At 40.0% G+C, this 24,739-nt stretch overlaps 2 protein-coding genes across 2 annotated transcripts; both read right to left on the bottom strand.

Moving 5' to 3' along the window:
* Positions 1 to 353: 353 nt before the first annotated feature.
* Positions 354 to 13,943, bottom strand: grinaa (glutamate receptor, ionotropic, N-methyl D-aspartate-associated protein 1a (glutamate binding)). The gene is made up of 7 exons (XM_085345757.1): positions 13,855 to 13,943; positions 4,983 to 5,321; positions 4,651 to 4,769; positions 4,339 to 4,539; positions 3,816 to 3,944; positions 3,413 to 3,556; positions 354 to 2,096 (listed from the first exon to the last, which is right to left on the bottom strand). Exons 2-7 carry the CDS (start codon positions 5,284 to 5,286, stop codon positions 1,947 to 1,949), a joined length of 1,047 nt encoding a protein of 348 aa, XP_085201883.1. The 5' UTR covers positions 5,287 to 5,321; positions 13,855 to 13,943; the 3' UTR covers positions 354 to 1,946.
* A 1,439-nt stretch (positions 13,944 to 15,382) lies between these two features.
* mapk15 (mitogen-activated protein kinase 15) lies at positions 15,383 to 23,841 on the bottom strand. The gene is made up of 15 exons (XM_085346021.1): positions 23,639 to 23,841; positions 23,374 to 23,525; positions 21,725 to 21,823; positions 21,057 to 21,086; positions 20,471 to 20,561; positions 19,929 to 20,059; positions 19,397 to 19,560; positions 19,146 to 19,285; positions 18,999 to 19,056; positions 18,460 to 18,597; positions 18,145 to 18,250; positions 16,448 to 16,775; positions 16,139 to 16,269; positions 15,870 to 16,022; positions 15,383 to 15,668 (listed from the first exon to the last, which is right to left on the bottom strand). The coding sequence occupies exons 2-15, from the start codon at positions 23,470 to 23,472 to the stop codon at positions 15,474 to 15,476; spliced, it is 1,863 nt and encodes a 620-aa protein (XP_085202147.1). The 5' UTR covers positions 23,473 to 23,525; positions 23,639 to 23,841; the 3' UTR covers positions 15,383 to 15,473.
* Between the last annotated feature and the right edge of the window lie 898 nt (positions 23,842 to 24,739).

Raw genomic sequence — 24,739 nt, 5'->3', positions numbered from 1 at the left:
ATTTCAGTAAAATTTGATTACTCAAAAATGTTTTCATTTTCTCACCATTTCCAGTACTAAGGCTCAGCTCTAATTTGTAAAGACTTTGTGATACCAACACTGAAATTTTAATATAACAAAATGTTTTTACTTCCAAAAGGCAAATCAAATTTGGTGTTTATATTTTCCTCCCTTTAGTGGCAGAACCAGTCTTCCACAGAGCCAACCTACTGCACTGGCTGTGCTTTGTTTTTTTTATTTAAAACAGAAGTGTTATTAATAAGGCCCAGAATTTTGTATTTCCTTTACGTGATCATTTTATCACAACTGAAACACAAAAATCAACACACAGAGCTCAAACTTGTTAATCACTGTATCCATTTTAATGAAAAGCCAAACAGCTGTGTAGGGGGGTTTAGTTCAAGTTTGATTTGATGCAAATATACAATGCGAACAGACCTACAAAGCCCAAAACTTACTTTACCTATACACACCACTAAGGAGCTCTATATACAGACATGTTAGTTGAATACAAACACAGGAATTTTAAAAATAGTCTAATTGGGGTTCAATACACCAATGTGTCCCCAAAACAAGAACAGCTGTACTGTGTACATTTTTCACACATGCAGACGAGGAAAGGGTCATGCAAGGGGTGAAAAAAATCAAAACAAGTTAGAGAATAAAAATATTGTTTCATTCAACTTCAATGTCATTGCATGTATTTTGGCTTCCAGTGCGTTAAGATTTATTCTGTGAGTTTCACTTTTAAAAAACAAAAAACCTGCAGTCAGTAAGTAATGGTTTCAAAATGCTATTGTGTGATGACGTTACAGTCTCCAAGTTTCCTCTAAACCTTGCACCAAATTCAAAGAAACCCCAGTATCTACCACAAGTTCAAAGTTTCATGTCTTTAAAGCCCAGTACCTGTCTACATTAGTTTTTAAACATGGACAAAAACTGCAAAACCAAAAATAATATTAGTTATGACAAAGAAACCCATACAAAGAGTAATTTTTAATTCACATTAATGACCCCCCCCCCAAAAAAGGAGTAAATTAAAGAAACGGGAAAATTAAGAGAACATTTCAGGTTTTAGAACAACAAAAAAGAAAAATCCTCATTTTGAAAAGATATTCTGTAATAATACAATAATTTATGTTCATTTATGTTACACATCCAACAACAAGCTTCATTCTTATGCCATTCAAAACATTTACCATTTTCAAAACAGCTTTTACTCGTTGCTGGACACATCCATATAAATTACTCCAGCACATCTTTCAGAGGTAGGGGGGATACTGGCATCATATACAGTAAAACACATCAACTATTTACAGCTGTGACAAGCAAGCTAGAGGCATTCCTCTTATAGCTGTAGATAACCATACCACGTCTTTAGTTGTGTTTCCAGTTTGCCATGCAGAGTTACTTTACACCAGCAGGCTGAAAGGGAGAGACAAAGTTTGTGAAAACAGACAGTCGAAGGAAGATGGCATTCCTAACACTAACTTCTCTTTAGGCAAAGCTGGTTTCATCTGTGTGTCGGCATAATCATTCCTGCTCTTTTTCTATTCAACTTCTGCAGCAGAGCCTGCATGTTTAATTCTGCCATACGAGAAGTCGAGGTGTAGGTATAGACATAGCCTTCTGTGTTAATAGAAGCAGAGGACAGTTAGAGCAAGCACAATGGTCAAAGGTGAGGACAGATGATTATGCTCTGTCATTAATTGCAATATTTTTTATTCCACTAAATAAATAGTGCCCCTCTCAGCTGACTGTCAAGACCAGCTGCATCATCTCCTCAGCACCTACTACCTCTTAAAAATAGAACTCTGTGTGATGGGAGAGGAAACAAAAGGGGATCAAATAAAGTAATGAAGTCAACGAGAAGGGGCATTTTAGCAACATTTCAAAATAAAGGGAGGCGTTCCCCATCTCCCAGCTGTTCTCCTCTAGGTGCTGCCTCACTCGCGGGAGCGTCCCACGATTGCCAGGATGTAGAGGAAAATGTTGATGATGTCAGTGTAGAGGTTAAGTGCGGCAAAAATGTATTCCTCTGGACTCAGGGCCAGCTTCTTGTTTCCCAGGAGAAGCTGAGTATCAACAGCCAAAAACTGCACAGACAAAAGATGGAATTAGTACACTTTGTATACCATACACTGATAAGGCATTGCATTGTGACCATCTGCCTAATATTATATTGAACCCCTTTGTGTGGTGATATCTGGCACCAAGATGTTAGCAACAGATCCTGTGAGGTGGGGCCTCACATCCCACACATGCTTGATTGGATTGAGATCTGGGCAATTTGGAAGTCAAGTCAAACTCGTTGTTGTTCTCCTCAAACTTTTGCTAAACCATTTTTGTTTTGTGGCAGGGTACATTATTGTGCCAAAAGAGGCCCCCACCATCAGGGAATACCGTTTCCATGAAAGGGTGTCAATGGTCTGCAACATTGCAGAGGAAGGTGTTATGTATCAAAGTAACATCCACATCGATGGCAGGACCCAAGGGTTCTCAGCAGAACATTGCCCAAGGCATCACATCGCCTCCACCTGCCAGGTAAGTAGCGCACATGCACCCGGCCATCCACACGAGGTCAAAGAAAACACGATTCATCAGACCAGGGCCGTTCTGATGCATGTGCGCCCTGACTGATCAGTGGCTATGCAGCCCTATATGCAACAAACTGCGATGCTCTGTGTATTCTGACACCTTTCTGTCAGAACCAGCATCAACTTTTTCAGCTGTTTGAGTTACAGTAGCTCGTCTGTGGGATCGAACCACACGAGCCAAGCTTTGTTCCACATGTACAACAATGACCCTGTCACTGGATCAACACAGTTTCTTCATTGGACTGTTTTTAATACAGTGACCACTGTGGACCGGGAACACGTCACAAGAGCTGCAGCTTTGGAGATGCTGTGAAACAGCAGTCTAGCCATCACAATTTGTTCCTTGTCAAACTTGGTCAGATCCTTACAATTGCTGATTTTTCCTGCTTTTAATGCATCAACTTTGAAGAGATTAACATTCCCTTGTTCCCTAATATATCCCACCCAATAACAGGTGCCATGATGAAGAGTTAGTTGGTGTTACTCATTTCGCCTGTCTATGGTCATTATGTTATGCCTCATCAGTGTATGCTGCCTTAAACTGCCATTTGCACACTGAACATGATAATGTAAGGTATATCGTTTTGCTTTAGTTAATACTGTCATGTATATTTAAAAGTGACCTCAGTTTTGTAAAAGTTTACTTTGTAACCCTTGCAAGCCAAATATTTCTCACCATTTAGCAGGGCACTGTCAAGAAATGCAAAAAGCTGACAGATAAACCACTTGGATGCGTAACAATCCTTCAAACTCATAAGTATTTGTTTTTCTTTTTTTTTTGTACATAGAAGGCGAGATATATGTGCGGCACTTACGCAAGTGAAGAGTAGCGCTCCCAGTGAGGCATAGACGATGTGCAGGATCTTGTGGCGGATGAAGATGCACAGGATGGAGAAGAGCAACAGCACGATCAGACACACGAACAGCACGCCCCGACAGGAAGTAAAGTCATACTTGCTCTGTGAAAGAAAAAGAAAATAGAACAGAAGAAAATTAAAAGCAAGACGTTTAAAAATGGGAGACACGGCACTCTACGGTTAAAGAAATGTAATTCTGAAGGAGCTTTTATACACAGTCTGAGTATTTGCTTGTTATTGACTGGGTAAAACACCACAGTGCGAACAAAAACAAACAAATGATCTCTTAAGAGAATGATGTTTGGATGCTTTTATGGACACTCAAACGCATTTACAGAAGCAGCTGTCTGCGCGTGCTGACCTGTAGCGAGAAGAGGACGACGGTGAAACAGACCACCGCGGTGATGCCCACAGCCATGATGACGCTGTCTGTGTCATAGAAGCTAGCGATCATACCCACCATGTAGGAGAGACTCAACGTCAGGATGGACTGTACGAAAGAAAACAGACAAATTACTTATAAAACTGTTTACAAAGAAACATTCAGCTTTGTGTGTGAGATAGGTCACCTCTTATTATTACTATAAAATCAATCTTAACAGGACAACCTTGTGTGATTTCCATCTGGCCTGTTTTGATGTTTAATTCATCTAGATTAATTTGATGTGAGATGTCCAGTTTTGGCAGTATCAGCTATATGATGGCACTTACTTAATGGGTCTTAAAAATACATTTGAAAAGCTCAGCAGCAAGCAGTCCATTTCCAGAAATCAAGGCCTGCAGCTAGCCAAAAATACAGCTGCAGAATGGAATGTATACATAGCATTCCTTTCACAACTGTCTAAGCTGTTAAAGGAGTGGAAGGAGTTTGGAAAAGTTCTCACCAGAGCAACCAAATTCCAGGGGTGCTTGCGGCGGAAGTCACCACAGCAGCTGAGGACAATCAAAGACACGAAGAAGACTGCGTAGGACACGTAGTACGTCCACGTATTCTTACGCACAAATAACTTGGCTTCATCGACAAAGGTGAAGACAGCAACGAAGGAGAAAGTGATCAGCAGCTGCACAGTGAGAACCATGAAGACCTGGAAATAAGGAGGAATTAAATTACTTTGATTAGGGATCTTGTTTTGGTTGGATTGTGTGTTCACGTCAGTTATGTTCTATATTCATCTGGTAGAAACAGAGGAACCTACTTTTCTGATGAAGGCTTGTCGGATGTTCTTGTCCTCGAATCCGGAGTTGGTGAACTCATCGTTGTCGTAATAAGATGGAGGCCCGTCACCATGATAACCAGGGCTACCTACAGGTGGTGCTACGAAAACATTAGAGCATGATAATTTGGGATTAAAAAGGGAAGAACACATGATGTTTTAGCACATTTTGACTGTCATGTGTCATTTTGTTAGCAAAGTACGAGAAGAGTGAATATTTAGATCTGTGGACTTTTTGACTCTTATTGCTCATTAAGAGCTCTTTACACAGACACACTATTAGTTTTCTAATGATCTTTAGTATAACCACTCACCCATGGGGTCTCCAGGAAAGCCTGGCTGTGCAGGTCCTTGCTGATATGGCCCCTGAGGGTACGGTCCCTGTGGATAGGGCATCTGAGGGTAGGGACCGGGAGCGAAGCCTGGGCCTGCCTGGGGAAAGCCAGGCTGTCCGTATCCGGGCTGCCCATATCCGGCTGCAGGTGGGTAGGGCCCCCCTGGGGCTTGGCTGTAGTTTGGGGGGGGTACACCGAACCCTAGCTGAGGGGGTCCATAGACATCATTATGAAGTGGGTTGGTCTCACCCATTATGGGGTACCTACTCTTGTCCTGGGACATGATGTAGAGAAAAGCTCACTCTGCTTCAACAATCTCTGAAAAGCAGAAAAGCAAAAATATAATGTAGCTACTTACAAATATGTACAGAATAAAAGCACATAATATAACACCAACATCTCAGCCAAACTGGCAAAGACACAAACACCGCATCTGCTTGATTAAAAGGAGAGAGGCGAGTAAACAAATTCAACAAAGGGAAAGGCAAAGGCACTAGGCAGACCAACAGGATGTTCAAGTTTTGTTTCACAAGCAAAAAGTCAGCTATTTTATCATTACCCGGAGCAAGAGCAGGCCTAGAATTAGTGTTAGCTTGCATCATTGAGGCAGCTGAATGTCTGCCTCTGGGTGCCATCACATGAAGATCTAGTTCTTGAGACAGTTACATCAGTGGTAAATACTACAAACATACTGTTTTATGTTGTTGTAACTAGGGCTGGGCTATATCATACCGTTCACAGTAATACCGGTGTAATGTTGGGCAACGATAAGAAAATGAAATATCGCGATAGAATATGGGTAAAACGCGCATGCGCAGTGCCTTTGTTTACATGCGCACATGGCGGCGACGCAGAATGAGAAGAGCGAAAGTGGATTGTTGAATGAAACGGATGAACGAGAACTGGTTTGTAAAAATGCTGCAACTTCAGTGGTGTGAAACTGGTTTGGCTTTCATCCGTCAGATACACAACAAAGCACTATTTTTGGTAGAGCATGCTAGCGGGCCGTCGTTATTACTGTGTTTTTTGGAAAATACGGCACACTTAAAATCAATTCTTTGATTTTTCTGAAAATCGACAGTGCCCCGTATAATCCCGTGTGCCTTATGTATGAATTCTGGTTGTGTTTACTGACCTCGAAATGACTTTATGTGGTACACGGCGCTCGAAAATCTGTCAAATGTTTCAGTACGACTTTGCTAAGCTACGAAGCCGCATCGCTTGATGGATTGTCGGAGCTTTACAGCTATCGTAGGCAGGAGCCTCGCGGAGTGATACGTACTGTGCTTCAACATAATATTACCGTATTGTGTGTGTATAACCTCTTTTTAAGTTTTGTGGATATTATACATGGTTATGCTGAGGATATGTCGGCCAATTTCCACTGGAAATGCCTTTTGGTTAAACTGTCAGCGAGGAATTTGCATTTGCACTTAATTTTTTACATAACTTTAATGCACTTAAAAAGCTGCTTGTTTAATTGAAAATACATTGATGTTTTTTGTTTTTTTTGCACTAATAAAGTTGAGGAGTTGTAAAGTATTTTGTCTAGTGTCAATTATATCATCAGTTATATCGTTATCGCAAATTTTCAAATGTATATCGTGATAAATATTTTTGGTCATATTGCCCTGCTCTAGTTGTAACTGTGAAAGAGGCACTCACAGCTTCACAGGTGTGTAGCTGGTCTCTAAGTGAGCTGGGTGTGGTCCAACCACTAAGTACACAAGGGTGTTTGAAGCAGGTGTTGCACACTCAGTAACCTCATGTCTATAGGGTGAACTTCTTTTTCTTTCAGCTGTACATTTGTTTGAATTTAATGTTTCAGTCTGTTTAAATCTACTCTTTGCCTCTGTCAGAGCACTTTGTAAATCATAAAGGTAAATAAAATCACAGTATTAAAAGCCAGGCTAAGTTTATATATAGGTGTGGTGACAAGCACATGTCTTCTGTTAAGGCTGTTTGTGCCACTGAAGCAGAGCAGAGGTGGAAGAGACCAAAGGGTACGACCTCAGACTGTGGTATTTCAGTGTGAACCACTGTAGTGCAGTATGAGTTAATGTCAGGAAAGGTTACTGTCTGAACACTAGACAAGACACTTGCAAGACACTCCTCTGTGAAGAAAGATAAGGGGAGGAGTGTCTGATAGTCCTAAGTATACAGAAGTACAAACCAACATAGAGGAACAAAAACAGGAATATGTCACAATGTTACACAAGTTGGTGGCAAAGACCGCAGACCCTAGAAAGACAATTTGACAATACACATATTTAGCCAGATAATGACAGTACACTAACATTGTTTGAGTAGCCCCACTACTACTCTTAAAGGGATAGTGTATTATTGTTACCAAGACATCTGAAGTAGGTAAAATAAAGGAGTTTTTATTTTATTTTCTTTACACAAACAACAGATGAATCTTTGCTACTACAGATGTATGAGGTTTTGTCAATAAATCCGATCTGAGCGAAAACTTTCAGAAGAATGACCGGTTACCCTGATATCTACTTAAAGCTGTCATGGACGTGAGAGGAAAAAGGAAAAGAAACTACAGTACAAACATTGCTCACACACTGGTGCTGAAAGTGTTTCCATGGATGCAGGCGCCGCCTTGGTAACTGTATGTATTATTAATCTGCTTCAGGAGGCAACCTGACATATTGGCCATTACTGCAGTGACCCTCCTCCCACCTGGGCTCCCCGCACAACTTGGGTCAACAGGTTTATATCCTGTAATCTGTAATCTATAATGCTAACAAGGCATCTAAAAGCACAGAGCTCCACAACAGAAAACAAAATTACTCCGCAGAGAGGTGCACAAGGCAAGCAGTCGCCATCTTCCAAATGTGCTGTGCAGGTTTCATAATAAGGCCTGAAGTCCCCAGAGGAGAACTTGCTCAAAGGGCAGGGAGCCAAAAAGCCACTGAGTCAATTGCTGACTTCAAAAGAACACCTGGGGTGCTATTCATTATGTTAACGTTTGCCTCATGTCCTCTCCTTAAATTGGGAAAACGTTCTCTCTTCCCCATAATAAATTACTTTCTAATCTGTTAATTTGACCTTAAGCAAACAAGGAGAGTGGAGGCTTCTAGAGGAGATTAGAGAGAGGAAACCTTTTTTTAAATCAAGTGCATGACATTTAAATGCCACTGCTTAGAAATGAATATTTCTTCCATCATTGGATCTTATCCTTGCATCACTTAAACCATTTTACACATCCAATCAATGAGAATCAAGATGAGATATCCTCCACATTTGCCTTCGGCCACACATGTAGTAAACAGCAGGAGATAGCCAGCTTCAGATACAATGTCCTTTTCTGGAAATACTGCATCGGGTTTATTTTTAGGGTGACACTGTGGTTGTGTATACAAGAGAAGAAAATCACCCTCTGTTAGGACTATAGCTCTATTCTTACAAAGCTACAACTGGGTTATGGAGGACCAGGAGTCATACACATTGACATAAATCTTTTCATGAATGAATGGATATCTAAATTGTGCAATAAAATATTAATTAGTAAATTAAGTAGCAAATTAACTGTTAATGTATTCTATTTATTTAGACATTCAAGTAATGCATTATTTGAATATTTAATGGACAATAAAAAGAGTATTTATAAATACATTTTTCAAACTACTAATCCATTAATAAATAGTTCAAATACAAAAGGGATTTACAAAAAAGTCAGTAAAAACATTTTCAGGTTCAAAAAAATAAAAAATTAAATAGTATTTTCAAAATCTTTTAACGTAAATGGATTAAAAAAAATCAAATTAGGAATACAGTTTTTCCAATTCTATTTCTTTTCCTGGGAGCTATTGGACTAGTTTCTCCACTTAGCATTTCCATGGCTCTTTTTCTCCTTTTGAAAGTCAGAAAAAAAAAAAAAAAAACCATGTGGTGTGATGTAAGAAGCTCTTCAATAGGATGTGACCTCCTGGATGTTTAAATCGATGAATTTTACTCTGATAGCTTTGCACGGCTAAGGCATTTTTTAGAAGTGTTTAACATCAGCATAAGCATGCACAGACTGTGAAAATATTACATCCCAGCAGTAGTAGCTAGCTGACATTTTTTAATAAACTAATGTGCTTGTCACAAGAAGCTTAGAGCAGCAAAAACTGTTAGAACCAGGAAGGAGCCCTGTTACAATTCTACACAGAATTACAGCAATGACTGAAACCTACAACCTTAAAAATGAATAAAAAGCTGTCTCTAAACACTCATCAGTTCAGATGTTTTTACACTACTTTCTGACACTTAAGAGTTAAAAGAATTGAAATAATGATACAAGTCAGTCCAAGTAAGTCACTGAAAATAGATGATATGTACAGTTTTAGTTGTTACATGATGGCTGTTCAGGCCCACTTTTCAACTTTTAGTTTCACTTTTCAGTCAGCATACTACTGGCACGTAGAAGGTTGGGCTATGTGCTGCTACTTTATTGAAGGACTGCACACAGGCACTTCTGCGTGGGTTTCATATTCTTCACTGCTTACAGCCAAATATAAATGCATACAAAAATGCACAATGAGAAGCAATGGTGGAGCAGACTGCAGGTTACCTTTATAATAATAGAGAAGCCTGTGGTGTTTAGACTACACCTACTACGTGTACAAAACTGTAAACAGTACAAATACACTGAGTACTGAAAAAAAATACAGAGGTGGATGGAAGTATCCATTCATTTCCAGATCAATCTAGTAAAAGTTGTTTACTCTTTCCCCTTCCTCTCTTTTCAGGGCACACCGAATTAATGGTGAGTGTTATGCAACACTGCTCCATTTCACTCTGGCAAATGCATCCGGACTCCAGTGTGCATCCTCATGATCCCTATCTGTCCATCAGTAGGACAGTGCAGTGAGACACTGCAGACAAACAAGCTGGCAGTGCTTCACAGTGACAGTCTGCATTAAGACCATAACAGATTACAATCATTATCTGAGGAGTCAAATCCCTCCCCGAACAACAATGGTTGCATAAGAGGGATGCAGTATACACCCAGTAGCATATTTTTGTTAGATTTCTTGAAGAATCCAATATGTGGTCAATGTTAGCTTACATAAAAAGATTACCCTCCCCTTGTATAGACAGAAATATTAGTCAATTAAAGTAGCCCTGGTGAAACTATAACCAAAGAGGCCTTAACTAATTACGTGAGTCACCCAAAGCATGTGATATCCACCCCGTCCAATGTTTACAAAAAGTGTGAGTGTGCAACTCACGGACACTTCATGTACACTTTTCAAAGCTATACACATCCCCATTTTATCAGTTACTGATTTTAACTAATCTGGGTTTTTTTGGTTTTTTGTTTAAAAGGGAGCTTGTTAGGCTTTGAAGTCCATCATTAAAGAGAACATTAAAAACTGAGAACATGAGAGAAAATTTTGAACTTCACAAAAAAAGCAGCTTCAAAGTCCTCGTAGCTGACTGCTCACTTGCTTGTCTTGAGTAAAGCTAAAACTTCAGGATCTTTTTCTATTAATTTGTAACAGCTTAATGTAAATGATTATCTATATAAAACTTCAGTAAAACTTATCTTTCCCAGTTGCATAAATTCAAAAAACATCAGCTGTTTTTATATTCATGTTACATTTAACAGCCGTGACTTCGCACTGTGTTTTTGATTCTGAATTTATCTGCACTGCTCTGTTTGTGGCTATGTAGAATGGATTACCTCCTATAATCCAAAGTAACAACACAGAGTTCAAAAAACACGACAATATTGTCAGAAATACACATTAACCTTCAAGTTCAAAAGTTCAATTCAGCAACCAGTAACCACAACAGTTTCACTTCACCGTCTGGGAAAGAGGTTGGTATAGTCACAGTTGTTTTTTTTTTAGAGTGAGTTTGAGGCATGGTTTGTACAGCTTTACAAGCATTACGTGAGAGATTTCAAATCCTCTTAGGACAGACGCTCCATCGCCGTGGATAAAGACAGTGCTGCTATCCCTGGCTTCTGCTGATAGCTATCGCTAGTGGAATTAGGTTGAACGGAGGAACTCAGTGGGCTAGACAGAGAGCCAAGTTAACACAATTAGGCTACCACAATACATCGACAAACCCACATTCAAAACATCACGTACATGCCTGAGCCACACAAGAAGACAAAGTGACAAAACAGGAACAGCTGCACAAAACAGTGGGGCCAGTATGGAGGTGAAATATCTGGCACTGCAACAACTTCAAATGAGAAGTGCTACACTTGAAAGTCCAACATATTTAAAAACAAAGCATACAACACTACAATAAAACTGTTCAACACTTCCTAAAATCAGAAAACCCAAAAGCTTTTCAGTTAAAGTTTGAGTTAGTTTTCAACTCAAAGATGTAACTGGCTGAGCAGGAACCCTTTGCTTTTCTTTTAGTCGCTGTAGCATGACTAAGTGATATCATCAAAATAAATGCTGTTTCACAGTCAAATGGTGTTCATGTAACTCTGCTGCAAGCCTGTTTTGCAACATAAAAAGACCCCACGTGCTTTAAAACCACTACAGAGACGGCTGTGCTTTAAACCAAACCCCTCAGCTGACACTGTTCATGTCCTATTAACGAACAGCTAACTGGACCACTTGGCTGAGAGAAGCCTACACTGAGTTGCTTCCTACCAGCCAGCCAGGGCAGCAGTATGATACTGTCATCGTGACATACCATGTCAGCAGCAGCTTTGACTTTGTCAAGCCTGCAGACACCTTGCCTTGTGGCAGATGGATACACTTTAGGTAGGTAGGTTAGCACAGAATAGCAACAGACTGCCACCACTGTGGCATAAAAAAAAAAAATCTACTCAGTTTCTTCTGAAAGTAGAAAAATTACATCATTATAATGATATTTATTTTGTTCTCATAGTTCTATATTAAGAGTTATATATTTCAGCCGTTTTTCTCATTTGACGTAATACGCTCTCATTGCCGTGTGAAAGTTAATATTGTAACAACATAATAATGAGATACTGAGTTTTTAAGCTCACAAAATTAATGTAACTTAGACAATAGAGTGCTGTAGCAAAACTGCAACTACAAGAAAGCTATTTATTACTAGCTCAGAGTTAAAAATCAAATATTCACTCTCTGCGGGGTTGCCAGTTTCAGGAGGTGGTGCTGGCAAGAGAGATGAACTGTTAGTTGTGTGGCCAAATCTTATGCATCTCCAAATGTTTAATGCAACTCCTCTACAATATTTCATCATCATCAGTAAAACACTACAGCCATATAGAATTCAGTAATCAAGGTATAAGATAAGATAGATAAGACAGATAAGATAGATCTTTATTGTCACTGTTAGCAGAACAATGAAACGCAGTTTGGCATCTCTCCATTTGTGGCTGTAAGTTTTTACATTCAACATTCAAGCAAGTTAACTTACTAAGCAAGTTAACCTACAACTGTACAATATTTTTCTCCACATATCACAGGATCATGGTTTTGTCTTTCTCTGTACTTTATCAATACCCCTGTCAAATGAAGAATTGACAACTAAAACTGTCAATAATTTATTTGGAGGTTTGTAATTACAAAAACAACCGAAGATGTCGCTTCTTTACCAAACTGGGTATATTTTAAAGGTGTGTGAATTATTCATGGAGGTTAGAAACAGGACATGAGTAATATAACACAGTCATAGTTTCACAGTTTTAGAGCACATATCTCAAAGTCTAGGCCAAATCTAGCCGCCCATATCAGGATAACATAGTTTTTATTGTAGCCTCTCCTTTTTTCACATTGTATTTTTCATGCTCAGCCCTCTGAAATATTTTGTTCAACACCTGTTACATATATGTGCAAGAACAGTGGTTTACACATTCACATAACGAGCAAAAGAGCCTTGGTTCGTGTAAGGCGACTCTAGGATACAGCAGTATATCCCCACGGTTTAAGCTGGAGGGAGCCAGGAGTCAGAGTTTCTTTCTTCCAAAAAACATAAACAAAAAAACCCACCTTAATATTTGTCAAGGTGTGCACAACCAGTAAATACTAAACGCATAATTTTGTATATATATAACTATGATGACACAGAAAGATAGCGATTTCATGCGACTCAGTCCGGATTCTACCTTCTGAATCCTCGTGATTAAATAATAAAGCCACTGCTATGAATACTGCGATATCTGCTCAGTCACACACTGAGAAACACCACAAATACTCATAAATACGACGCAAACTCACTGATAAAAACACCGAAATGTCAGAAAGACTAAACTCAAACAGAAATCCGGACTAAAAGTGGAGCAACGCGACATGTTTAGATGAGGTGAGCGACTCTAAACCAAAAACGAAAGCATGCATCGAGCGGTCTCTTTTTCTTTTTTTTTTTTAATGCTGCACCTGTATTTAGGCGCATCCCCTGCAGGCCTCACCAGCGCTGATAAATGCGACACTGCTACCATCTACTACATGGCATTCACGAATGTTACGCCCAAGCTGCCGAGACCACCATTAATGTCGGAGCGTGGATAAACTACGAGCGTGTGGGCCACAGACACCCGACAGCACCGAGCTAGCCTCGCCATGATGAATCCAATCTGGGTTAGCTACGTTTTTCGGACGCTGACCACACGCCTCGCCCCCAAGCTGAGGACACCGAGAGCTCCTTTTAAAGCCAAATTGCAGTTACACAGACCTTTTGGTATCTGGGTACAAAATGATTAACTAATAACCCTAAATAACAGCATGTGTTTTTGGAATTTACTGCTTTCTATTCCTCTGACAGTTGGCGATAGGCAAGATGCTGACGATTGCTAACAAAAAAGAAAAAGGCGCTCATCATCCATACGTGTTTAATAAAGGGGAAAAATTACTAATAAAACACAAAATACTCATTAAAAAACATTACAGCTTTTTACCTGAGGTAAGTTTACTCCGAAGTAACTGCCGAATTGTACTCTCGCCGTCTCCTCCTCCTCCTCTGTGCTCGCGCTGGGTTCTGGACAGCGGCCCCTGACGTTTTCGACACAGCGTGGTCACGTGTTGTGTGGGAATCACCAGTCATTACAGAAAACCGACACAAATGACTTCACAAACTGCCACATGACATGCTTTCCCCTCCCATAACATCATCGGGATAAAGACAAAACAGAGCCGCTCAATTAAATATGCAAACAAAATGCTTCTGTGGAAAGATCCAGATTAATCTGGAAATTACTGCAGGACTCATGCTGGTCTTAAGTCACGTGGTTTATTATCGGTCGCGTTTACGGGTTTTTCTCTTTAACCGAATATATTCACCTGCTTTTACTTTGTCATTTTCAGATAGAAATGTATAAAAACAAACACAGTTTCAAGATTAACTGCTTTGTAAGTTTGGCTTGTGCTCCCTTTGGGCTTTTTAATTAAGTGAAAAGAGCAAGGTTTTCCGACAGCGATTCACTGATAACTACATTATGTTTAATTTTGTCATTAATTTCAGTATGTGATGTAGTCTGAACCGTTAACATACAGCAGGACGAGTCCATGCTTTCATATTTATGTCAAATTCTGATCCTACAGTTTGAATGTTGGGGCAGAAATTGAGACTCATCAGACCAGGCAACATTTTTCCACTCTTCTGTTGTCCAATGTTGGTGAGCCTATGTGAACTGTAGCTTCAGTTTCTAAGGACCTTGGAAAGAAAAGCGACTGGACTTCTTAGGTTTCTTGAAGATATTTCGCAGTCAGTTTTAGAAACAAAACTGTGGGAGGAGAAGAAATGTGTAAAAAACAATGTTTACTTTGTTTTTTCTTTACATGGCTGTTCTTTTACAGAGACACTGAGAGTCTGAGTTCTTCCACCTGAAATTGTTCATAGACATTTAAGTGATTCAGTGTTAAACATTATAAAATTCTGTACACATCAGAACAACAAGTAGAATTCTTGCTGGTATGTTCACAAATGAAAAATAATCACTTATTAGATATAATGAATTCACCAAACCATCTATTTGCATATTTTACATGTATCTGCAAGTATTCTGCACCCAAACCACTGGTTCAATGTTCCTAATGTAGTATTAAAACATTAAGCCTCTAGACCAGAGTCAACATGAGACACCAGGGCTTATTTTAAACCGACAGACGCTCCTGAGACAAATGCTCAAACTTACTATTTAGCATATGCACTTTAATACAGAGCCTCTCTACAGACAGACAGGCTAATCCAGCCTTCTAAGAAAAGGTTTCCAAGTTTTTTTAAAAAAAATACACACATTTACATATATTCATACATTGGTATTAACGCCTAGAATTGATATATGTATATATATATATATATATATATATATATATATATATATATATATATAGTCACAGACAGTGAATAAATTCATGTATCCATGGGTAAAATCTAAATGTAACATAAGAGATGTTTGTTTGATCTGCCTTTCAGAATCGTTTCTAGTCCTAGTCTGAAGGAGATCAAAGCAAACTTTGTTGTGTGTTTAAACACATGTGGCACCGGACCCCTATGTAACTGCAGGTATGACAGCAGTCACTGGTTGCAAGGGCGGCCCCGAAGAAGACTGTCCAGTCCAGTCTTGTTGATGGTGCCATAGGCCTGCGAATAGCTGCCTAGTTTGGCTCGTGGGTCGCCAGCTGCTGCCACGTTACAGTTAGTCTGAAACACTTTCTTGCTGAACCGCGGTGGTGGCCGGGCCTCATGCACCTGAGTGGTGGAGCGCTGGTTCTGCATGAGAAGAAGAAAAAATTAAACCTGGTCAGACACACGTGACAGTGACCAAGTTTCTTTTCTTGCCCCTAAAGCCACCAAGTTTCAAAATAATCGCCATCTATTAAATCCTCAAAAATGTTTTAAAAGTCACTTCATTTTTTTAAAAATTGCATCTGTTCTTTCATATAATATTTTACATGGATGTAGTGGACTGACCAGACGTGCTGATGTGATGTAAAGCCCAGAAGACAAGGATGTCTCATCTTTGCGTACTAACGGGTTATTCTGGGTGTGGTTTAGGGACGAGGAAAAGGAATGGTTATGGGCCACGGGGGCTGAGCGACCACGCTGCAGAATCTGGTCCATCGACTAGCAGAAGTAGGGTGAGGAGACAGAGAAAAGTACAAATGGTAAGTACAAAAAGAAACAAGGCTTACATCACTAAAGGAAAACAAAGCTGAAGTGGACTGAGGTCTGACGCTTACTACACCAGCGCTGGTGCCCTCTGTTGGTGATGCAACTGCATTACTGTAGCTGCTCTGTCCCACTGGTTTCCTGCTGGCTGTAGTGGATTGGTAGGAATGAGGAGGACCACCTGGACTCCGAACAAAGACATCTGAATGAAGAAAACAAGAGTTTGAGGCAGTATAAACACAGCTGTTGTACTGTGCTCATTAAATACCTGACTTTCTGATGGCTTAATAATTATGCTTTTCAGGAATTTTCAAACCCCACCATTTTTTAAACAAAAAGACAGGTTTCATATTTTACACCAAAAAAATAAACTCTCATACTTGGGGCATGTGTGATGGGGTTATATGTAAGTTTTCCTATGCCAGGGCCAGCTAGAGGGCTCGTCTTCTCTGCTGCAGGTGGGGTGGATGCATTCACCGCCTCGGTTTTGCCAACTCCTGTACATGGAGGCGCATGGGTCGTCTCGTCAGTTTTTTCAGGTTTTGGTTTTCTTTCATCATCACCATCTCTGATGCTGTTTGCAGCCACTTGGCTCTTCACTCCTTTATCACACTTCACACTGGGCTTCTCACTGCTGCTGACACAGCTTCCTTCCTTTGGCTGGATCAACCTCAACATCCCTTGGTTAGTTCTCCTCTCCAGTATCATCTGCAGGTTAAAAAAAGATACAGACTCTAGCATTTTTAACTAGTTTGATTAACTTCCAGTTGTCTCATTTGTATAGAAAATTCAGAGACCATGAATGTTCAAGCATGATCACACAGGTATTGTTTTAAAGCTACCTTGTGTGTCCAATGAAGCACTGAAAAGCCACCTTTTGTTTTTAAACTGTGGAACAGTCTGCCTTTTGTTATCAAATGATGACTTCTTGAAAGAGATAAGCACAGTGAACCCAATTCAACGCATTCTTTATAATGACCAGCAGAGACCGGAACATTGGAATAATTGTATAATTGCAGTAGATGTATTGAATTATACTGAAACTGAAGTAAAGCCAGATGTTTCAGAAGTTGCCTTGGAATCTTTCGGTTTTCAAAATCTCTTCAGCATTAAAGTAATGCAGTGAAAACAAATATGGATTAAAACAGCTCTTGTATTGCTGCCACAGTGTAACTCAGGTTAATGCAGTAACCTGAACCTGACCATCACAGAGGTTGAGGCAGCACTCCTTTGAAAGTGTTTTTCTGTGACGCGTTCAAAACTGTCAAAAGTCCGTTTATTAAAGTGAGCAGATTCGAGCTTTGAGAGCAGAGTTACCCCTGAGAGCATGAACCTGCTGCATCGCTCACACACCAGAAACTCTCCTGTGTGTGAAGGCTTCGTTGTGCTGTTGAATTTACATGTGAGTAAATTCATCTTGCAAGTGGCAATGAACACCTCCGCTCGCGAAAGTAAATTATTTCCTCCTGATTACATTTTTTTTACTGCACGCAGCTTTTGACATAAATATAATTCCATAGTTGTGTCTTAAGGCCTAACCATGAATAAGATCTCCAAATTCAATGTGCCACAAAGTCCTCTGTACATTTCATCAGCTGCATTTGTTTACATGCAGCAATGTTAATATGTATCATGCCTGCTTTATAAATAAATATAATACAACTCATGATCCGACTGAAAATGCTCAGCTTGAGGATTTCGCTTGGGACTAAATTCACTAATTGTGTGATGGCACAGTAACTATGTCCATCTTTTATATACAGTCTATGTCTTAATATTTAGAAAAGCAAGCTGAAAGCCCTAAATTCTTAATTTGGAACAACGTTACAGCACATTCTTATGCTGTGAGGGATTTCATTTGTTCTTGACTCATTTTTTGAAATGTATTTCTAAATTTTGAAACTGTATTGTTTTCTTACATTTGCTTCTTTCGGTCTTGCTATGTGAAGCAGGCAGAGTTGCATGTTTGTGTGAAGGGTCCTACAGCCTACAGAGCTTTTTCAGTAGTTTTTTGTAGTATACCTCAAAGTAATCTGATGTACTCAGTACTCAAACTCAGTTATAAGTCACACTGTACCTCATATAGTTTGTTGCGGTATTGAACCACAGATAGCTGGATGTCATCATCCACTGGCAGCACTACGTCGTAGTTCAGTGTTGGCTCTTTGGCTGGATTGTGAAATCTTCAGAAATGGATAGCACACTTATAAACATATGACAGCACACATGAACATATAATGACAGTAAAATCATAAAAACCATTTACAGATTACAGATTTACCACAAGGGGAATAACACACAAATCTATTCAATCTGACCAACTGAGCAACAAGAAAACAGAATAAAATTTGACCACAGCTCCTAATCCAGGGGCCAGTCTGATCCTTAATACCTGGCTAAGTATGGGTGTTGGAGGGCTTGCTCTGCAGTTAGCCGCTTGTCTGGGTTGAAAACCAAGAAACCCTTCAACAGGTCGAGAGCATCGGGAGGCACAGAAGGCTGAAGAAGATCCTCCAAAGGCACCTGTGGTCTGGTGAAGGATGAACAGATGAAGAAGAATAATTAACAGGGGTTTATTATAGTGATCTGTCTTTCAGTTTCTGTGGCCTATTTCACCTGCTGTTGCTCAGTTTACTGTTCTGCTGCATCAGTACTTCTGCTCCTTAAGTATTTAATCAGCCTTGCTTCCACTTGTAAGCTCTAATTCTAGTTTTTATGCTGAAGTGGAGGAAATTTGTTAACCTAGCTCTGTGTTAAGAGTGACAAGGTCAGCTGAGGCCACGCATTAACTGTACACACTGTGTACTCACATAAAAATAAAGGGCAAAAAACGCGGGGTTAGTATTTAAGATTACCAGATTCAAACAGACATTTGATGAATAATTTTATGATTTTCACAACATAAATTGCAAACATAAAATATTGTCTTACTTTAGTAACATTCTCTGTATGACAGAGGATCCATATTCTGACTTGATTGCGAGAATATCTGAAAATTAAGGCATATTTAATCAATCCAAAGTAAAAGTAAAATGTCAAGCAGTTAAATACATTTAATCTGGACTTTTGTGAAGCCACCTTCTGGGCTGGGATGTGGAATGGCACTCATGATCTTCTCTATTTGGTTGATGGTGGATGTCCCAGGGAACAGGGCTTTTCCCAGCAGCATCTCTCCCAGGATACAGCCGAGACTCCACATGTCCACGCCTTTAGTGTACCTTTGGAAAATACGCTGATTATTCAGAAGCACCGCCTAAATTTAACGTTTAGACTCATTTCTGTCAGTGAAAAACAAGCGTTAGCAGCAGACGCTCAACACAATCGGGTACCTTGTGGATCCCAGCAGGATCTCGGGAGCTCGATACCACCGTGTGGCCACGTACTCCGTCAGTGTAGGATTCCCACTGTCCTCTTGGATCTGGTTGAGCGATCTGGCCAAGCCGAAGTCACACAGCTTGACAACACAGTCAGAGTCCAAGAGCACATTGGACGGCTGTGGGAAACAGACAAGAAAAAACATTCTTACCAAAGAGAATTTTCTCAGGTTTCCAGTGCTTGCTTAAAAGATGAAAATGTGAATATGAATGTTCAGTGAGCAGAAAATGTGGGATGAAAAACTATTTTGTGATGCCAAGGACCATTTTGTGAGGTCAACTCAGCAGAGTTTACTGCACAAACCTGCATAGGATAAGGAAATGCCACAGTTTTACACAGGCCACAAAGAAAAAATAATTAGAACATTAACATGTGACAAGAGCAAAAGTGCACTGTACATGCATGATACAGGCATTCATTTGGGATTTTTCTAATCCAAATAAGAGCATGCTTCTCACATTCTCACATCTGTTCCATCTGCTGTACCTTTTGGTCCCGGTGGATAACATTTCCTGAATGCAGGTATTTCGTGGCTTTGAGGAGCTGGTACATCACGTAACGTTTATGGATGTCTTTCAGTAGGGTGCCTTTCTTTATCACTGCATGCAGGTCAGTATCTGGTACAAAAGCAGAAACAGGAAAAAACCTGTTATGGGTGTTTATGTAATGATCCAATTCTAAATAATCATTAGTTATAAAGATAACCATCTACGGTGTTGTTGAACATACAAATCCTCTATGAAATCACACACGCTAATTTTAATGCAACGGCATGGCTGAAATCAAATGAAATGTAAGCAGTGGGAGTCTGCACTGTAATGCTGCAGTACTGTCAAGGATTAGACTGCATAGACAGGGAGGGCAGTCTGTGGACTCAGCAGTAAGACAGCACAGCCAGCCAAGAGAAGCAGAAGCCCACACACACACACACACCTTTTCAGTGCCAGGTTAAGCTACTAAGAGCCCCCGGGGCCTTCCTCATGCTGCTGTGTTACAAGTTCAGATGATGAGCTGGGCTTTACACTCACCCATATATTCAAAGATGAGGTAAATGTCTTTATCGTTCTGTGCTCTGATGACATTTAGAAGCTTAACGATGTTGGGGTGGCCTCCAAACTCCTGCACACAAAAAGAAAAGGTAAACATGCTTACTCTCAAACACAAAACTCACACTCTGGCTACTGTTTGACCAGTAATAACTGGCAATGGTTTTGTGACAAGGTTGTGCAAACAGCAGGGGAAGGTCACATGAAGGTAGGTCAGCAGATAAGGAGGGAAACATTTATGTGATTTATAAAAACAACATGGAAAAACACATTCCCTGTTTACTTATTTTGATATTTCAAAAAGAATTCACAAGGATTCTTAAGAATATTATATATATGCAACAGTTTTGTGGAGTACTAACAGACTGAACATGTCACTGGTCGAGTTGTAGAATATTATTAAATTCAACTAAAGGTAATTTACATGTAGAGAGATCCAGTACAGTCGGTGAGACTGAGACTGACATTATCGTTGTTTCAGTCTTCATAAATGGAACTAAAAGACATGACAGTGATTTGGAAAAGTGTTAAGATTATTTGACAGGAACATAATAAATACTTTGGTTACCTGGAGGAACATGATTTCTCTGAACGTTCGCTGTAAGAAGAAAAAAGAAGACACTGAGGTCATGATCAGGAAATATGCAGCTGTAAATCAGGTGCACACAAGCCACCTGTCCTATGCAAACACTTACTAAACTTGTCTTTAAACAGATAAAGGAGGAAATTAATACCATGTAATACCCAGGATGAGATACAAGCAAAATGTAAGAAGTGGCATGACAATCGTGAAGCAAGTAGAGCTGCTTCTACTTTTGCTTTAACAATTTATTCAAATGATTGCTTTTCAGTCAAAATGAAGTGGACATTTGAAAGACTGCAAGCAGGAAATGCTTAATTTCAAGTACTTAAAAAGAAAATTATGGAAAAATAAGAAGCCGCTTTTAGGCCCAAGGGGTCATGCTGACAGAGTTCTTTCATTTGTTACAGCAGCATTTTTTTTATTGTGTCCTGAAAACGAGATTATTGAAATTCCACTTCTTTTTCTTATATTAACATATCTCGGGGATTAAATGTGTAGCTACACTTCTTACACGCACAAAAAGGGGAGTCTCACTGTTTAGGCCACTCAGGATCAAAGTGAGCTGTATCTGGCCCATGGTGTAAAATGAACTTGACATCCCTGCTTTAGAACAACAGCATTGTTCCACTTACTGCAGATCACATGGTACACACCTGGGCATCTGTCCTGTTTCTGAAGGCATCAAAGATCTTTTTCACAGCCACAATCTCGCCAGTCTGTCTGTCAACTGCTTTCCAGACAATGCCGTAGGCCTGAGGCAAACACAAAACGCAAGTAACACGTCACCAGGATGCTTCTTGTACCTACAGGATTGGGCTTATATCCTGTGCAAGATTTTAACTATAAAAATCAAAATATGAGAATACTGGCATCTGAGTTCAGTTAGGACCACTGTAAGTCAAAATGATAACTTATTCCTGCAGATTTAAGTAACTATAAATTATTCCCATCTGCACTGTGGACTTGCTCTCCCCACAGCTCCATGTGCATACATGGAAAATAAAAGACGGAAAGAGCATCAGCAAGAACCCAGCAAAGAAGAAAGATTCTGAGTGGATGTGGTTTGGAAAGCAGTTTGCAGATGTGCAGCTATAGTGGGCAGGGTAATGCAGCTTTACTGCCCTTATGAGTCTTACCAGTAGGATACAGCGAACTAACCCTGCCTGACATCATACATTTAAGTAGTTCTTCTACCAGCAGCTAATCCTATATTCATTAATAATTTTGATTTTTGCATGTATTTAAAACCAGCTAATATGCTGTTTATGTAGAGTCACAAACTGTGTATTATTCCTGCTGGACTAATCTTCACTCCATCAAGAATACAAATCCACTATATGCACCATGTAAAAAAAACTCTTGATCTCTATATTGAATAAAACATGGATGACATGAGCTCTTTGACTTCAGTGATAGCAGGGTGTGAGCAGCGTAGTGAAGCCAAGCATAACAGAGGCAGCAGTGAGGCAGGAGATTATAATACACTCTAATGATACGTGGAGGAAAGAGCACTGGGGATGTGTTTTCTTTTTTCTTCTTCTTCTTCTTCTTTTTTTAATCAAACAGCTGCAGAAAAACAGACCTATATAATACACTGACATTTTTTAAACCTGGTATTTGAAGCTATATTTAAAATAAAATAAAATACATCCACATTATGATTTTTGAATGCATCTGAAGTCATCTGATCAGAGCTGTTCAGCATCACAGTGCAGGTGTAGGATGCTGCCTAGGTGCAACAGGTTGAACAGCTGTGGGTAACATGAGTCAAAGCCACCCTCAGCATGTCCAGCCAGTTATGTGGTTTCTACGTGGCAGCTATCAGCTGGCTATTTAGAAGCAGAGCAACAACTTGATAATCTCCTGGGGCAAACGGTGGAAAGAAACCGGGCTGTTTTTAGAACTGTGGAAACTACTGGAGACAAAGAAAAACAAAAACAAAAGGGATCTGGACTCTAAAGAGAACAAGTGTCCTCACACACCAGCTGATCTGCAAAGAAAGAGTTTATTTTCTTGCTGCCAAAGTAAATAAACCTCTTGCTTAAAACACTGGTATCCACTGAGAACTGTAAGTCTGGAGAATTTCAGGAATTTAAAGGCTTAAGTGCAGAGGAAACTTTAACTGAATTACTGCACATGAAGGCAGAAGAGTTAGAGACTGCAAAAGAAAAAGAAGACTGCAGTGAAACTGTTTTTTTTTTCGGTTTGCTCAAACAGCAACTTGGAGTTTCGTTAGTAACTGTACAGCCTGAGCAAACAAGTTCATTTCCACTAAATTAAAAAGAGAGAAAAAGTTGCTCACCCCTTTTCCAAGTCTCTTCTTGATGTCATACTTCAGAGAAATGTGCTCTTCCACATCGGAGATGTTTGCTGATTCATATTTTTTGCTCATTTTTTCCATTCACTTCGTGCTCGTGCTCATTCAGTAATCATCACCAGGCTCTTTGATCACTCCTGGAAGAGATCAGGAGACTCTGAAAGCTGGCAGTCTGGTGGCGATGGCCGAATGAATCAGGAGTGCATCGTGCAATATTTCCATAACAATCAATAATTGGAAAGAATCTTACGTTAACAGGCGGATCTCTCTGCAGTGCAGGATCTTGGATCTCACCTGGCAACCCTCATGCGACCATATGAGTCATACCCCGCGTCACTTATCAGTCGAGAGGCGGAACAGTTTTTACCTCCATTTAGCGCCTGAAAATTACACCTGATTCAGCCTGTGCTGTGCAGTATCTCTTGTTATTTATCAAGGTGAGCTCCCACTGCTCTCTGCCTCTACTCTCAAAGGTCCTGCAGGAAACACACGGGCCAGTTTTGTCTTTATTTGTTGTCCTGACAACGAATACGCTACTGCTCGCAGGTCTTAAAGTGACCGCCGCACATGCGCCGCCCGCATCGCTGCTGTAAATGTGCTGTGAGATAATCAAATTGTGCAATAGATTACCAATTACCAAAACCAATAGCGATACTTTTAACGGCAGCTTATGTAGGGGAGAACAGGGCCTCACAATTTATGAGATGACTGAGTCATTTATTGCCATTGAGTTCCCCGATGCGGTGAAAGAGCTGAACCACCAGACACTGTAAAAGCATGGTTCTCACTTTGCAGGATGATTAGTTAACACAACAAAGCACACCTTTAGGCTTTTCATGTATTTTGACCTTAAATGTGTCTTTCTCTAAGGCACTTTGGTTCCACTTCTGTTTTTTAAATGTGCAGGTGACCCTGAATCCACCCTCATTATGATGGAATCAGGCATCACCAACGTGTTTATATACCACTCTTCATTTAATTCTGGGTTATTATTCATCTCTGGCTCTGCATGTCTTTGCCTGTCTCCCGCCCCTCACCCCCAACCCGTGACGGTAGATCGTTGCCCTTCCCTTAGCCTGGTTCTGCCACAAGGTTCTTCTTGATGGAAGGGAGTTTTTCCTTCCCATTGTTGCTAAAGAGCTTGCTCATCGGGGTCGTATATTATTGGAGCTTTATATTAAGCACCTTGAGGCAACCGTTGTTGTGATTTGGTGCAATATAAATAACATTTAATTGAAAAAAAAAAAAAACATCAGCAGAACCCGGCACAGAATATAACAGATTAAATGAGAGACAGGATGTGGAGAGGAGTTTGCAGATGTGCATCTACAGTGGCAGGCTAAAATAGCAA

Source organism: Diplotaxodon limnothrissa, linkage group LG22, assembly GCF_057381915.1.
Source record: "Diplotaxodon limnothrissa isolate DT_005_m linkage group LG22, D_limnothrissa_male_GT1.1, whole genome shotgun sequence".
Classification (NCBI taxonomy): Eukaryota; Metazoa; Chordata; class Actinopteri; order Cichliformes; family Cichlidae; genus Diplotaxodon; species Diplotaxodon limnothrissa.
Note: the sequence above shows the minus strand (reverse complement) of the source record. Positions and strands in the feature narration are given on the sequence as shown.